We start from the raw sequence: 15454 nt of genomic DNA on the forward strand, positions 1-15454 counted from the left end.
CCTTGGAGAGAGACATCACGCTTGGGAGGGTGGAAGGCAGGTGCAGTAGGGGAAGGCCCTCTGGGAGATGCATTGATTCGGTGGCTGGGGCAATCGGGATGAGTGTGTCGGAGGCAATGAGATTGGCACAGGACAGAGCAGAGTTTAGAGCTGTTGTACATAGGGTCGCTGTGAGTCGCAAACAACTCTACGGTACATAACAACAACAACAACAACAGTTGTACTTAACTGAAAACGGCGGGAGAGAATTAATCCAGGAGCTATTTTACTTAGGACCACCACTAGGGAGCAGTCAAACGTAATTTACTGTGAATTTGCCATCATTTTCTGGTTTTCCAAACAACCAAAAAAGTTTTAAGGAATTTTACTCAAAAAGAGTGGAGTTCGGTCTAGATTGACCTGAGGTGACTCCAGAGGAACATAAATATTGACGTTCCAAATTTCAATTCCTCAGGACTACTCACAGCAAGAGACCTTCGCGTCTGCCAGGATGAGGGAGAGAAAACTCTAGATTTTATTAAAGTGAAACATAGTTTTGTTGAAAAGTGACAGACTGCTTCAATGGAGAACAGCACAATTGACTACTGCTACTCACAGCGTCCCTAGAACAACAGATCAACAGATGGAAACCTCACCCTATTTGCACCTTTATCGCCATCTCTACTCTGCTCAAAGACATTGCTGTGACCATTTAAATTGGTTTAACATTTGAAAGTCACTTTATATTCTCTGTGTTCTTGTTATTAACTGATGCTGATCATAGTTGTTGTTGTTGTTAGATGCTGTCAGGTTGAGTACAGCTCATAGTGATCCTACGAACAGCTGACCTGAACCCTGTCCTATGTTGTGTCAGTCTCAGCATTTCCTACACACTAAAGCCCACCACTAGGCCAACTGACAACATCATGATAGCTGGAGAAGAGATAGATTCTTAACAGCTTCAGCTTGCTTGGCTCCACAATCAACACTCTTAGTTCCAGCAGCCAGGAAATCAAAAGACAAATTGTGTTGGGAAAATCTGCTGTCAGGGACTCCTCCAGAGTGCTAAAGAGCAATGATGTTATTCTAGAGACTAAGATGTGCCTGATCCAGGCCATGGTCTTCACAGCTACTTTCAATGTATCAAAAAGCTTCACAACGACTAAGGAAGATAGAAGAACCAATGCTTATAAGTTGTCATGCTGGAAAAGAATACTGAATTTACTTTGGACTGCTGAGAGAACAAATAAGCCTGTCGAGGAGATGGTGAAACCATGCTGCTCCTTGGAGTCAAGGATTCTGAAGCTTCAGCTAACATATCATCTGACATATCCTGGCATATGGCCAGGGGGACCAGTCCTTGGAGAAGGAGATCATGCTTGGAAGGGTGGAGGGAGAGTGCAAGAGAGGAAGACCCTGGATGAGATGGATTGACTCAGTGACTAGGGTAATGGGGGTAGATGTGTTGGTGACAATGAAATTGGTTCAAGATAGAGCAGGGTTCAGAGCTGTTGTACATAGGGTCGGTATGAGTCTCAAGTGACTCAATGGGCGCATAACAACAACAAGAGCCCATTGCTGAAGTCACCATGTCAATCCATTTCATTGAGGATCATTGACCCTCCATTATTCCAAGTATAATGTTTCTTTCCAGAGAATAGTGGTCCCATGCATAATATAACAAACTGCTGGCCAGTTATCCATCCCCCGATGACTTAGAACACACCTTTGTGATCACAGAGCCATTGCTTGCTTTTCGCATTGTGAGCCATTGTGTCACTGGCTGACTTTCAGAAGGAGATCACCAAATTTTATAATCCATTTTGTCTGAAAACTCTGCTGAAATCTTTAGTAAGAAAGCAGCATTCAAGTCTTTAATAACATAGCTCGTGGTTGGCAACACCTATTCTGATTTTTTTACTATTGCTTCCATGGATGGTGATTGTAGATCCAAATAAAACATCAATCTTTTCTCCATCTGTCATGATGTTACCTATTGGTCCACTTGTGAAGATTTTTGTTTTCTTGACATTGAGATGTAATTCACATTGAATGCTATATTTTTTTATCTTCAGTAAATGCTTTGAGTCTTCTTTATTTTTTGCATGTTTTGTCATCTGCATATCACATTGATGATAAATCTTCCTCCAATCCTGATGCCACATTTTTCTCCATATAGTCCAACTTCTCAAATTATTTGCTCAGCATACAGATGTAATAGGTATGATCAAAGCATACAACCCTGATGCAAACACTTGATTTTAAATCATGCATTATCTCCTTGCTCTGTTTGAAGGACTGTTTCTTGGTTAGTGCACAGTTCTACAGGAGCATAGTTAGGTATTTTGAAATTCCCATTCTTTTCAATGTTATTGATGATTTATTATGTTCTATGTAGTTAAATTTTTTTTTAATTTTTTTTTTAGTGTACTGTCAAATCGGATCTGACTGGTACAGGAGGAGATTGCCCCTCCTTCTCCAGCAGGGCGTCTGGTGGATTCAAACCATATACCTCTGGGATTGCAGTGCAGTTTCTTGCCACTAGGCTACCAGAGCTATGCAAAACAGATTATCCGGGAGGCTGAGCTCTATGAGGAGAAATGTGGCATCAGGATTTGCGGAAGATCCATCAACAATCTGCGTTATGCAGATGACACAACCCTGCTTGCTGAAACTGAGGAGAACCTGAGTGCTTGCTGCAGAGGGTCAAGGACTGCAGCCTTCAATATGGATTGAGGCTCAATATCAAGAAGACAAAGACTCTCACCACTGGACCAATTGGCAGTATCAGGACGGATGGTAAAGAGATTGAGATTGCTCACAGCTTTAGTTTGCTTGGCTCCACAGTCAACACTTAGGGCACCAACAGCCAGGAAATCAAAAGATGCATTGCGACGGCAAAGTCTCCTGTTAGGGACCTCTCCAAAGTGCTGAAGAGAAATGGTGTCACTCTGGAGACTAAGGGGCACCTGATACAAGCTATACTAGGGAGGATAGTAGGAAAATTGATGCCTTTGAGCTGTGGTGCTGGAGAAGAGTATTAGGGGTACCATGGACTGCTAGGAAAACAAACAGGTTCAACCTGCAGAGGGTTAAACCGGGCTGCTCCTTGGAGGCAAGGATTCTGAGGCTTCGTCTGACATAGTTTGATCATGTTGTAGGGAGGGACTGGTCCTTGGAGAGGGACATCATGCTTGGGAGGGTGGGGGAACAGCGCAGGAGGGGAAGACCCTCTATGAGGCGGATTGATTCAGTGACTGGGATAATCGGTGTGGGTGTGTCGGAGACAGTGAGATTGGCTCAGGACAGAGCAGGGTTTATGGCTGTTGTACAAAGGGTCGCTATGAGTCACAAGTGACTTGATGGCACATAATAACAACAACATAGTTAAATGTTTTGGGTTTTTTTGTATAGTCAGTAAAACACAATAAGAAATCTTGCAGGGATTCTCATTTTCAGCCAAGATTCATCTAACATCAGCAATAATATCCTTCATGCCACAACTTCTGTATCCCATTTGAATTATTGGCTGTTTTCTGAGGATGTGCTTTCTGTGCCAGCTGTTGGTTGGGTTTCTGTTAGTAATGCCAGCTGTTTTTTAAATGAGAAGTGCTTAGTGGAATTTTACTTGTGTGATAATAATTATATTGCTTGGTAATTTCCACATTCCATTGGATATGAGTTCTTTGTAGGGGGGTTTCAAATGAGGAAAAAGCATAGTTCTTTTTTTGGCAGTTGGCCGGGTAGTTATCTTTCAAATTTTTTTGGCATAGACAAGTGAATACTGCAAGGCATTCCATCAATTTCTGGGACCTAGTGGCTTCCTCAATCAACACTCTTGGTATCAGAAGTTAAGAATTTAAAAGAAAAATTACATTAGGGAAATCTGCTGTCAGAGACCTCTCCAGAGTATTGAAGAGCAAGAAGGTCAGTGTAGAGACTAAGGTGCACCTGATCCAGGCCATGGTCTTTGCAATTACTTGCTATGCATTAGAGAGCTAGACAATGACCAAAGATAACAGAAGAATTAATGTCTTTGAGTTGTGGTGCTGGTGAAGAGTATTGAACGTATCATGGACTGCCAAGAGAACTAACAGGTCTGTCTTGGAGAGGGTGAAACCAAGCTGCTCCTTGGAGACAAGGATTTTGAGACTCCTTCTCACATACTTTGGGCATGTTGCCAGTGTTATCCAGTCTTTGGAGAAAGTTTATCAGACTTGAAAGGATCAAGGGACAGTGCAGGAGAGATAGATTGACACAATAACTGGGGTAATACAGGTAAGTGTGTTAGAGACAATGAGATTGTCTTGGGCTAGAGCAGGATTCAGAGCTATTGTGCACAGACAGGGTCTATATGAGTCATAGTCAATTCAACGGCACATAACAACAGTGGCTTCCTCTTTCATATTTGGACGTGTTGTTAGGAGGAACTATTCCTTGGAAAGGAACATCATGCTTGGAAATGTGGAGAGTCAGCAAAGACAAGGAAAACCTTTAAAGAAATTGACACAGTGACTGCAGCAGTGGGCTCAAGTGTGTCAGAGATGATGAGGAGGGTATACGATAGGGCAAGGTTCAGATTTGTTGTTTATAGAGTTGCTATGAGTCATATTTGACTTGACCACACCTAACAAAAAATGGCTTAGTGGTGAGTAGTTGCACTGCCAACCCAAAGGCATGTGGTTTGAATCCACCTCAGAAAAAAGATGAGCAATCTCCTCTCATGAGATTCACTGCCTTTAAAATCTTTCTTGAGAGTCAGTTATGAGTAAGTTCTGACTCAATGGTACAATAGCAACATTTTTAACTGTCTTCAGTATAATTCAGATCTCTCCCTGTATTATCTTTGGTTATTGATTTCATAGGCTACTTCCTGAAATGGTTTGGTGTCAGCCAATTCTTTTTGGTATGGTGATTCTATGTATTCCTTACATCATCTGTTGATGCTTTCTTTTTTTTTTTTTTTAAAGTGTAATTTCCATTTTATTTTCAGACGAGTTTTTTCTTCAGCCTTTTAAGGAATCAAATCCTTACATAGGCTTTGGTGGTGGTCGTGGGGCAGCACCTGCAGGTCTAAATCTAGGTGGAAGTGTCCGGTCCTTTCGGGCTTCACGAGAACGGTTCCTCACGACCTTGCTGTGAATGGCACAACTCACACAGTAGTGCAGTTTCACATAGAGCTTTGGAAGCACATAGGCGTCGAAAACACTCGCTTCGGAAATGTCCCTGACAGCAGCTGCCTCTACTATATTTCGGATTACGAACTTCTTAATTGCCTTGCTTTGGGCACGCACCGGGCGCAGTTCGTGCAGGGAATAGGCTGCACGTGGCCGCGGCCCTTTTTGGCACGACCGTTGTTTCTCCTTTTCTTCGTCATGTTGGAAGCGAGGATCCGAGCTGTTGATGCTTTCTGTGTCATTCAATATTTTACCCATACTGACTTTTAGCATTGCAATTCAAGGATTGAATTTTCTCTTCAGTTCTTTCCGTTTGTTCTTTTCTTTGGTTTTCTATCTTTAAGTTTTACACATTCCACTCTACTTGCTTTGTCTTCTCAAGCTGCCCTTTGAAATTGTCTGTGTAACTCTTTTTTTAAAAAAATGTTATTATTTATTATGTGTGTACCGTCAAATCAAATCTGACTGGTACAGGAAGAGATTGTCCATCCTTTTTCAGCACAGCATCTGGTGGATTTGAACCACAAAATTGTCTGTGTAACTCTTTTATTTCCTTCTTTTACTTTAGTATCTCTGAGTTCAAAAGTAAATCTTTCATTTGTTTTCATTTTAGCATCTCTGAGCCAAGGACTAGTTTCATAGTTCCTTCTGATCTCTTTCTGGCTTTTTTTTTTTTCATTTTTTTTAACATTCTAGTTTTATTTGGTCTAACTAAATTAATACTGGTTAGATGTCATGGCAAAAATTTCAGTTTTAGGTTTATAGACCTAAGGAAAGTGAAAACCTTGGAAATGTGATTAGCCAAACTTGAAAATATATGCACTATTGTTTTTCCTCATGAGTAATAATCATCACACATGGAGGGGGGGAAATCCCCAGTTTATATCAATGTAAATCCTCCTCCTTTAAGTAGAAAAGAAAAAAAAACAAAGCCCAACTATACATATAATTATAGGAAAACCAAAATTTTATATTTGTTTTTTGTAACATAAAACTATCAACAAAGTTCTGGTCTAGGAATAAATAAATTAAATAAAATCACACAGTTTAAGACCAGGAAACAACCAAACTATACACATATTTTCATAAAGAAACCATTACTACTGAAATATTACAAAAATAAAAACTAAGCACATGGTCTATTAACACACTCCATATTTCACAGAAGAGGCATCAGGATTCATGTAGATAAGTTTATTTACAAACATAAGAAGAATATTATGTACTCAACAGAGTTTGAGCCATTCTTCAGAGGTTGGATTTCTTAAAATGCTCCTCTTCTTATCGTTTCATACATGAACTGAAACATCTTTATTTCTTTTTTTTGACAGATTAATAATTTTATTAATGAGAACCTACATTCACACTGTGTGTTTCTACTATTTACACACCAGAGATCAGAGTCTATGTACTGTGACTGGACTGGCCACAGCCAAGGGTGGCCAACAGCTCCGTCAGGACTGTGACAAGGCCCGCGTTAAGTACAGAATTCTCTCACCCCCACCCCTGCTCAGTGGAACCCACTCTTCATCTGATAAGGAGTATAAAATTGCCTTGATAACTGCGCTGATTGACGAGACACTGAAGACCCACAACAGTGCAAGGACACGTCACGCCCACTGCCGCTGTGGAGTCGGGATGAGACGAGTCAGTGGTCCTGACAGCAGTCTGGCTGCGACCTGTGATGGTGGTGGCGGGCTGCGGCATTTGATTGGAAGCCACGTTTCGCCCCAAAGCTGATGACTTTGAGCCACAGAGGGACAGGGGAGGGTGGTTACTGTGGTTCCTATTTTTGCAGCTTATTTTCCTTTCTTGTTTTTAGAAGGGGGAGAAACATCTTTGGTCCATTTCAGTGGGATTTTTACATTACAAAATATACATCCGTAAGAGATGCCTATGTTGTTTAGCAAGCATCACATCTGCACCTGGCCGCTCCCCAGCTCAGCCCCCACGCTTGTGGCACCTGACGGCAGAAACCCAGGGAGACAGCCCCACAGCAAGAACCAAAGTGGTCACGAGAATAAATACAGTTACAGCTGTGGGTGTGCAAGCTTGTCATGGCGGCCCGGAGCCATGGGAATGCCATTCCTGGACACCTGATTATTGCATCCCATACTGCAGGACGGTCAGTGTGTTACTGTGTCTGGTGGGTCCAGCTTGGCGAGGACGTTGTGCCTGGTGGTGGCCTGACACCCTTGGAGTGGTAGTCTCTCTCCCAAGGTGGGATCAAGGATTCCTGGCTTTGCTCCTTTCTTGGGGTAAGTCTTAGGCTCTCCTCACTGGCTGCCTGGGTAAGTTACCGCATCCCCAAGGCACACGTTCTAGTTTATTCTCTGGGGAACCCAGGACACACTGTCCTTCTGTCCCTGGATTGTTGCCTCTTAGTTCTAGTATTCAGTTGTGAAAGGGAGGCCTTCCAATGAGGGGACCCAGCACAGCTGCCTTCAGAAGGGTCTTGGTATGGGTGGGTAGGAGGCAAACACTGGGGAAAGCAGATAGGGGGCTGTTTGCACTCAGTTCGACTGAGGAGGGAGCCACACACTCAATTCCACAAGAGATCTGTCACAGTCTCCCATGGATTTAGGGCCTTTTGTGTTTAAGGCACTGGGTTTTGAAGACATACCAGGTCAGGAAAACTACAGACATGACCACTACTTGTCAAAAACAGCAGCAGCAAACACTGAATGCCTGACCGGAGAAGGGCAGGGCTGCCCTGGGAACAGCCTGTGCTGGAAGCACAGCACGCTCAGCTAGCAAGGGCACTTTGCTCTCAAAGCAAACACACAGATGCTCTAGAAAGAGATGCCCTTGAGGCCCAGGTATGCAGCCACAACCCAGGGGGCCTGTGGCTTCTGCTTCCACCAGATGTGAAGTCACATTCCAGTCATTCAACAGACACCGACGACGCCCTGACTTTTGGGGGACTTGAGCACAGGTCCTGGAGAGACCCCTCAGTGGTGCAAAGGCATGGCCGGAAGTGGCAGAGTTAGACTTCACTACTATTCTAGAGAAACAAAAATGACAAACCCTTGCCACAAAGACTTCCGTGTTTTTTTTTGGAAGAGCAATCCCCCCCCCTCCAAACTACCCTCAGGATTAATATGGACTTTTTGTTTGGTTTTCGTGAGAAGAGCTCACTCCCTCCGCAGCAGCACAAATGGAATTACTTTTTAGAGTTAGAACTGAACCCAATGAGGCTGATGATGTCCGCCATGGCTTGTTTCAGGTGCTTCCCAAATCAGTGAGAGTCGGTCTCAGGGCAGGAGAACTTGGAAGATATGTGGAAGTTGATGAGATTCTCTCCCACAAGGATGTAGGACACCCGGTAACCATCGTCAACGACCGGTCCAAAGCCCCCGCCGCTGGACACATATTCTGGATTCCTCTCCAGGTCGAACAGCTCCACTTGCTGCTGAGGGGTTTGGCTGGTTGACAACCTCCAAGGCTCAGATAAGACCTCCTTGAGGAACGGGGAGTTGACAGCCAGGTACTTGGACACCACATAGAGGCAGAAGAGATGGCAGTCAATGCCAGCCCCGGTCATCGCCTGATGGTACAACAGCTGGTGCTTCTCAGAGGCGATCTTGAAGCGCTTGAGCCGCTGTTCTACCGTTTGGTGCAGGTCCACCATGGCCAGCACGAAGTTGCAGGACTCAGTGGTGCAGGAGCGCACGGTCTCTGTCCTCCCCTCTCGGAAGAGTCGGGTCATGGAGGCCTCATATGTCAGGCATAACTTGCCCATGTCCTTGTAATGGGCGAGCTGCAGGGCCAGCTGGACAAAGGCATCCGGGCTGGTCTGCGACTTCTTGATTGCACCTTTCCCGAAGGTGTCAAACGGGAAAGAGTGAAAATCGACGTCGTTGGCCAGGAGACTTGCAGCGTTGAGGGATGTCTCTATCACCTCTTGACATTCCTCTGGGATCTCCCGCTGCAGCCTGGTCGGGTACGGGATGTTGGGGTTGGTGTCCCCCTTACAGTGGCCGTCGTCCACGTAGCCCAGCTGGAAGCAGTCAGTGGACATGACGTACTCCCACAGGTGGCCCACAATGGGGGCGTCCGCCCACGAGTGCTCCGCATTCATGCCCATCTTGCCGTTTTTGAAGACGATGAATGTGAACGACTTGTCAAACCACCCGTCGGAACACTGGCCATGCAGCAGCGACTTGGCGTAGTTGTGCATGGACGTGATGGGGTCCTCCTTTGTGTAGCCTTGCTCAGTTTCGTCCAGCGTGATGAAGAACGCGGCCTTCTCCACAGCGTCCAGAGACTGCTTGTTTTTCCCACGGGAAAAGTAAGTCTGGCAGCACTTGGCCCAGGGCACCCTGTCCCCGGCAGTGAGTGCAGCCAGCTTGGCCTCCCCGTCCTGGGGCTCGGATGGGTCGTCCAGGATCCGCTGCACCTGCTGCTCGATATCCTGGGGCTTCAGCAGCCGGCCGTCGTGATACAGCCAGACCTTGGAAGTAGCGGCCTCTGTGGTACACCACGATGTGCCTGCTGTCCCTGACGTGCTGGATGGTGTCTGTCTCCTCGCCTGGGATCCGGGACATGTTGAACATTCGCTCCCACTGCGCGGAGCAGAGCGGGATGGTGGAGCCCAGGAGCAGGATGGGCTTGATCTCCTCCTGGTCCAGCTTGCGTCTGTAGAGCAGGATGGAGTGGATGGCGTTGCCCGCTCTGGCCGCCTGGATGTGCGTGGGCACCACATACAGTAAGTCCATGGCATAGTAGTTGCTGTTGACTATCAGGGGTCCCCGTCCTCGGAGGTAGATGTACTCCTCCCACCAGTCACTGACGTAGTTCGTTGCCCACCAGGATTTGAGCTTCAAGTACCACTGCAATTTTGGCCCCAGAGTGACAGCGAAATCCTGGGCCAGCTCGGTCATGCGCCTGAAGTCATCTTCCTTCATCAAGGGCTTCACTGACTCCAGGTACCTGCTCACGGTGTCCTTGACCGCAGGGACGGGCAGGCGAGGCAGCGAGGTCTAGAAGCTGTACAGCATGAGCTTCCGGCAGGAAAACACCTTCACCATCCCATCCAGATCTTGGTGGTGCGGCTCATCTTGCCGTGCGGGTCAAACATCCAGCCGTGGTAGGACAGCAGCACCTTGAGGGAGTAGCGCATGGTGATGATGAGGGCCACCCACAGGCCCGTGCCGAACAGCACGCCGCTCACCACGTTCTTCGTCTGGCCCCATGTGGTCCTTCCTGTCGAGGGTCTGGTTGATTTTTGCGATGATGCCCAGCGAGGAGTCAATCTTGGCATACATGGTTGGCATCACGCCCACCACCACAATGAGCCAGCTGGAGGGGCTGCCTGGGTACACGCCCGTGATGATTCTTCCATTCTTGAATCTGATGAACTTCTTTTTCCAGGAGTGAAGTCCTGAGAGATAGATCTGCTTCAGGGCCTCGTGGCTTAGGCGGAGGTCGATGCCGTCTGGGGTGACGGTGAACTGGAAGGCCACGGCCTGGTGAGCTTCCGCCATGGTGAGCGATAGAGCACAGAGTCAAGGGCCCGGTTCGGCAGCGGTGATGGCTTCGGCAGCAGCGCGAGCGATGGCGGGGTGGAGGCGGGCAGCGAAGGCAGCCAAGGCAGCACCGGCAGCAGCAAGAGCAGCCGCCAACATCTTTATTTCTTAAGCAGTTGGTGTCTCATTATAAAGGTGCAGCAAATCCTGACCCAAAGTATACAGTCATCATACTCAGCAACTGCCTCTTGTTTTCCACCAAAACTGGCAAATTCTTCCCTGAGCCCTCCTCATAGTAGCTTCCATGGATCACAGAACTGGTAAACCTTCAGCTGCTCTGCCCCAGCATAACAATGTTGGAGGCTCTGTGAAAGTTGCAGAGATGAAGCGTGGAAGAAAAGGCGACATCAACTCCTACGATCACAACCTTGTTCCCTCCTTTCCTGTCTTTTTAATGACCTTTTGTTTTCCTCATAGATGATGCCCTCGGTGTCATCTCACAACTCCTTTGGCCTCTAAGGATTAGTTAGGGCTCAATACATCAAGTCTGTTCTTGATATGGTTTCTAAGTTCAAGTGGGATATACTCAAGGTTTTTTTATACACTTTTGGCTCCTATAGACTTATTTTCATTTTCTTCAGCTTCAACCTAAGCTTTCCCATGATGGTCTCTCCCACACATCTGTCAGCATGTCACACTGTGGTAGATTGAATGTTGCTGTGATGCTGAAAACTCTACCACCTGTATTTCAAGTACTAGTAGGATCACCCTTGGTGGGCAGGTTCCAGTGGAGCCCCAGCCTATGGCAAACTAGGAAGCAGGACTGCCCATCCACTTCTGAAATAATGAGTCCTTGAAAAGCCACTTGCAGCAGATAGATGGAAAAAAAAAGTTTTCATCTCACCCTAGCAATAACGATTGTCATAGAACCACGTGATGGTCAGAGCGTGGGGAGATATGCTGCTGGTGGAATTGTAAAATCGTACAACCACTGTGGGGAAAATGGTATGAAAATTAGAAATGGAGATACCATATGGTCCAACAATCTCATTATTACGTAAATAGTTATCCATGGGTTCCATAGTCAGGGATTCAATAAACCATGGATAAACAATATTCAGGAAAAAAAGGTAATTAAGTGGTCAAGGCAACCTCTGCAAAGTTAAGAGAAAGTTAAAGTGCTCCTTCTTTGTGTGGCATTTACATTGTATTGGGTAATGCAGGTAAATTAGGGGTGATTCAATCATGTGCTATATTATGCCAGGAATGAAGAACTGAGGAAGAATGGTGCTGCATTCATAGCTAAATAAGGCAATTTTGGCTGCTGCTGCTGCTGCCGCCAAGACCACCATGGCGACCAAACTCGCAGCCTTCCACAGGAATGCCTGGGCCAAGGAGCCGGTGCTGGTCGTGTCCTTCACCATCGTGGGTCTCGCTGTAATTCTGCCCTCATTAAGCCCCTACACCAAATATGCCTCCATGATCAACGAGATCACCCCCTACAGCTACCCAGTGCCCCTCCGAGATGATGGGAACATGCCTGACATGCCCAGCCACCCCCAGGACTCCCTGGGTCCCAGCCTGGAGTGGCTGAAGAAACTGTGAGCACCTCCGAGGATGGAACCCCGCCTCCAGCCCCCAATAAAAACCTGAGGGGAAAAAAAGGCAATTTCAAGGTCTGTCCTGAAGTAGAACGTTGTGAGTGACAGGATACTATCCATGCACATACACGTATACTATTTTATATGACTATTATTCCGATATATTCACCAACAAGTAATACAAAAGAGGGGGAAATTGAGGCTTTCTACCAACTTTTGAAGTCAGAAATTGATCAAACATGTAATCAAGCTGCATTAATAGTTAATAGTGACTGAAAGGCAAAAATTGGAAATGAAGAAGAAATGGTAGAAAGTATAGACTTGGTGACAGAAATGAGGCTGGAAATGGATTGATTGGATTTTGTACATCCATTGATCTATTCATCACAGGTATCTTTCTAAAAAACACAAAAGACAACTTTATACATGGACCTCACCTGATGGACTGCACAGGAATCAGACTGACTACGTCTATGGAAAAAACCAGCGGAGAAGCGCAGTATCAGCAGTCAAAACCAATCAGGTGCTGACTGTAGACCAGACCACCAATTACTCATGGACAAGTTCAAACTGTAGCTGAAGAAAATTAAAATAAGTCCATAAGAACAAAAATATGACCCATTTGAATTTTAAAATCATCTTAACAACAGCATTGAGACAATGTACACCAAAATACATCCAAGACCAGATGAGTTGTGGGATGATATCATCCATGAAGAGAGCAGAAGGTCACTACAAAGACAGAGAAGAAAGAAATACCAAAATAGATGTCAGAAGATAATTTGAAAATTGCACTAGAGCATCAAGAAGCCAAAAAGAATTGGTTGACACTGAAATATTCCAGGAAGTACCATATGAACAAGGGGCAATAAAGGAAGATGTTCAAATTTCACTGAAGGCTTTGCAAAAAATTAAGGCCCCAGGAATCGATGAGATACCAATTGGCACGAGTCAAATGACAGATGTAGACCTGGACATGCTCACCAGTCTTTGCTAGAAAATTTGGAGAACAGCTATTTGGCTGACAGTGATCTGGCTGAGTGAAGAGATTCCAAGATTTGGCTGAGGGAAGTAAGTGGAAGAGATCCATATTTGTTCATATTCCCAAGAAAGGCAGAATGTGTAAATTATCAAACAATATCATTAATATAAAATACAAGCAAAATATTATTGAAGATTTTTTTAAAAGAGGCTAGAATAGTACATTTGCAGAGAACTGCCAAAAGTTCAAGCTGTGTTTAGAAGAGGCACTGCACCAAGAATGTCATTGCTGATGTTAAATGGATCGTGATTTAAAATAGAGCATGCCAAAAGAGTGTCTATTTGTGTTTTATTGACCATGCAAAAGTATTTGATAGTGTGGGTCATAATAAACTATGGCCAACACTGAAAAGAGTGAGAATCCCAGAAAACTTAATTATGCTCCTATGAAACCTATATTCAGACCAAGAAGCTGTAGTCTGAACAGAGGAAGGGAATACTGCATGGTTTAAAATCAGGAAGTGTGTGTCAGAGTTGTATGTTTTCTCTATACCTATTTAATTTGTATGCTGAATAAATCTTTTGAGGAGCCAGACTCTATGAAGGAGAATGTGGCATCAGGATTAGAGGAAGATTTATCAACGACATGCATTATGCAGATGACACAATAAGGCTTGCTGAAAGTGAGGGGAACTTGAAGAGCTTGCTGCAGAATATCAAAGATTACAGTTTCAATATGGATTTCATTTCAACATCAAGAAGACAAAAATCCTCATCACCTATAAGCAACATTGTGAAAAATGAAAAAAAAATTGTCAATGATTTCCTTTTTCTTAGATCCACAATCAACATCCTTAGTACCAGCAGTCCGGAGATTAGAAATAGGTATTGCTTGAATGAATGGAAATCCAAAATCTCTGTAAATGCTCATTAAAATAAAAATCTTTAAACTCTTTATAAGCCAAAAAAAAAAAAAAGAAATAGGTATTGCTTTGGCAAAGTATGCTGTCAGAGATCTCTCCAAGTTACTGAAGAGCAGTGATATCAGTTTGAAGACTAAGGTGTGTCTGAATCAAGCCATTGTCTTTTCAATTACTTACTATACATTTGAGAGCTGGATAATGAATAAGGATGACAGAAGAAGAATGATGCCTTGGAGTTGTGGTGTTGGAGAAGAGTATTGAAAATCCCATGCACTGCCAAAAACCCAAATAGGTATGTCTTGAGGGTAAGTACAACCAGAGTGCACCTTGGAAGCAAGAGTGACAAAGGCTTCATCTCACAGAAGACCCTCAATGACATAGATTGACACAGTGACTGCAACAGTGGGATTGAGTGTGTCAGATATGTTGAGAATAACACAGTGTAGGACAGGTTTGTTGTTCATCAAGTCACTATGAGTTGCACTCAACTCGAAGGTATCTTACAACAACAACAATATTGACTTATTATTTATTTATCTTCCTTTGTGAAGTTTCTGTTCAAAATTTTGCATATTTTAAAATATTTTTTTTAAATTTCAGTTTTAGTTGGGGGAAATTGACAAATCATACTGCTTTTTCATTTGCTAATTCATTGTAATTATTTTATTCAATCATTCAAGCGTACTTATAACATTAGTTACAATATTATAATTAATTCGTTGTACTGTCTTATCAATACTATATATCGTCTTTCCCTTTGTCCAATTTTTCTATTTATTTTTATTCCCTTATCTTTCCTTTCCAATCTTTGCTAACCATACAAAATTAAGTCTCTTTGTATGTAAACCTGTCCCTAACTTTGTAGACAAGTGCTTTTTTACCATTGCATTAGATAAATCTGCTGTCAGGAACTCTCCAGAATCCTGAAGAGAAAAGATGTCAGTCTAGACTAAGGCACATATGATCCAGGCCATAGTCTTTGCAATTATTTGCTATACATTTGAGAGCTGAACAATGACTAAGGATGACAGAAGAAGAATTAGTGCCTTTGAGTATGGTGCTGGAGAAGAGTATTGAACATATCATGGAGTATCAAGAGAACCAACAGGTCTGTCCTGGAGAGGGTGAAATCAGGTTACTTCTTGGAGGCAAGGATTTTGAAGCTCTGTCTCACATACTTTGGGCATGTGGTCAGGAGGGGACTAGTCTTTGGAGAAGGACATCATGCTTGGAATGGAAGACCCTGGATGAGATGGATTGACACGGTTACTGGGGTTATGGAAGCAGGCGTATTGGAGACAGTGAGAGTGTCTCAAGATGGCGGC

At 44.3% G+C, this 15454-nt stretch overlaps 2 protein-coding genes and 1 pseudogene across 2 annotated transcripts in view; 1 reads left to right on the forward strand and 2 right to left on the reverse strand.

Annotated features, from left to right (window-relative positions):
* The window catches only part of LOC102849037 (asialoglycoprotein receptor 1-like), a 37518-nt gene extending 32162 nt beyond the window's left edge, over positions 1-5356 (reverse strand). Inside the window, exons 1-2 of the mRNA XM_006899166.1 lie at positions 5274-5356; positions 5045-5115 (exon numbers count right to left, since the gene is read on the reverse strand). Coding sequence (XP_006899228.1) covers positions 5045-5115; positions 5274-5356 — 154 coding nt within the window. The remainder of the gene's footprint in view (positions 1-5044; positions 5116-5273) is intronic.
* A 1713-nt stretch (positions 5357-7069) lies between these two features.
* Positions 7070-10642, reverse strand: LOC102849440 (annotated as a pseudogene).
* Positions 10643-11974: 1332 nt separating this feature from the next.
* LOC102843216 (NADH dehydrogenase [ubiquinone] 1 alpha subcomplex subunit 3-like) lies at positions 11975-12229 on the forward strand. The gene has a single exon (XM_006899087.1). The coding sequence runs from the start codon at positions 11975-11977 to the stop codon at positions 12227-12229; it is 255 nt and encodes an 84-aa protein (XP_006899149.1).
* The last annotated feature ends 3225 nt before the right edge of the window (positions 12230-15454 follow it).

This window comes from Elephantulus edwardii, unplaced genomic scaffold, assembly GCF_000299155.1.
Source record: "Elephantulus edwardii isolate Elephantulus edwardi_28Jun2011 unplaced genomic scaffold, EleEdw1.0 scaffold00246, whole genome shotgun sequence".
NCBI classification, from domain to species: domain Eukaryota; kingdom Metazoa; phylum Chordata; class Mammalia; order Macroscelidea; family Macroscelididae; genus Elephantulus; species Elephantulus edwardii.

What these genes read in the sequence shown, in the direction of transcription:
- LOC102843216 (XM_006899087.1), top strand. Translation starts at nt 11,975, where the DNA reads ATGGCGACCAAACTCGCAGCCTTCCACAGGAATGCCTGGGCCAAGGAG.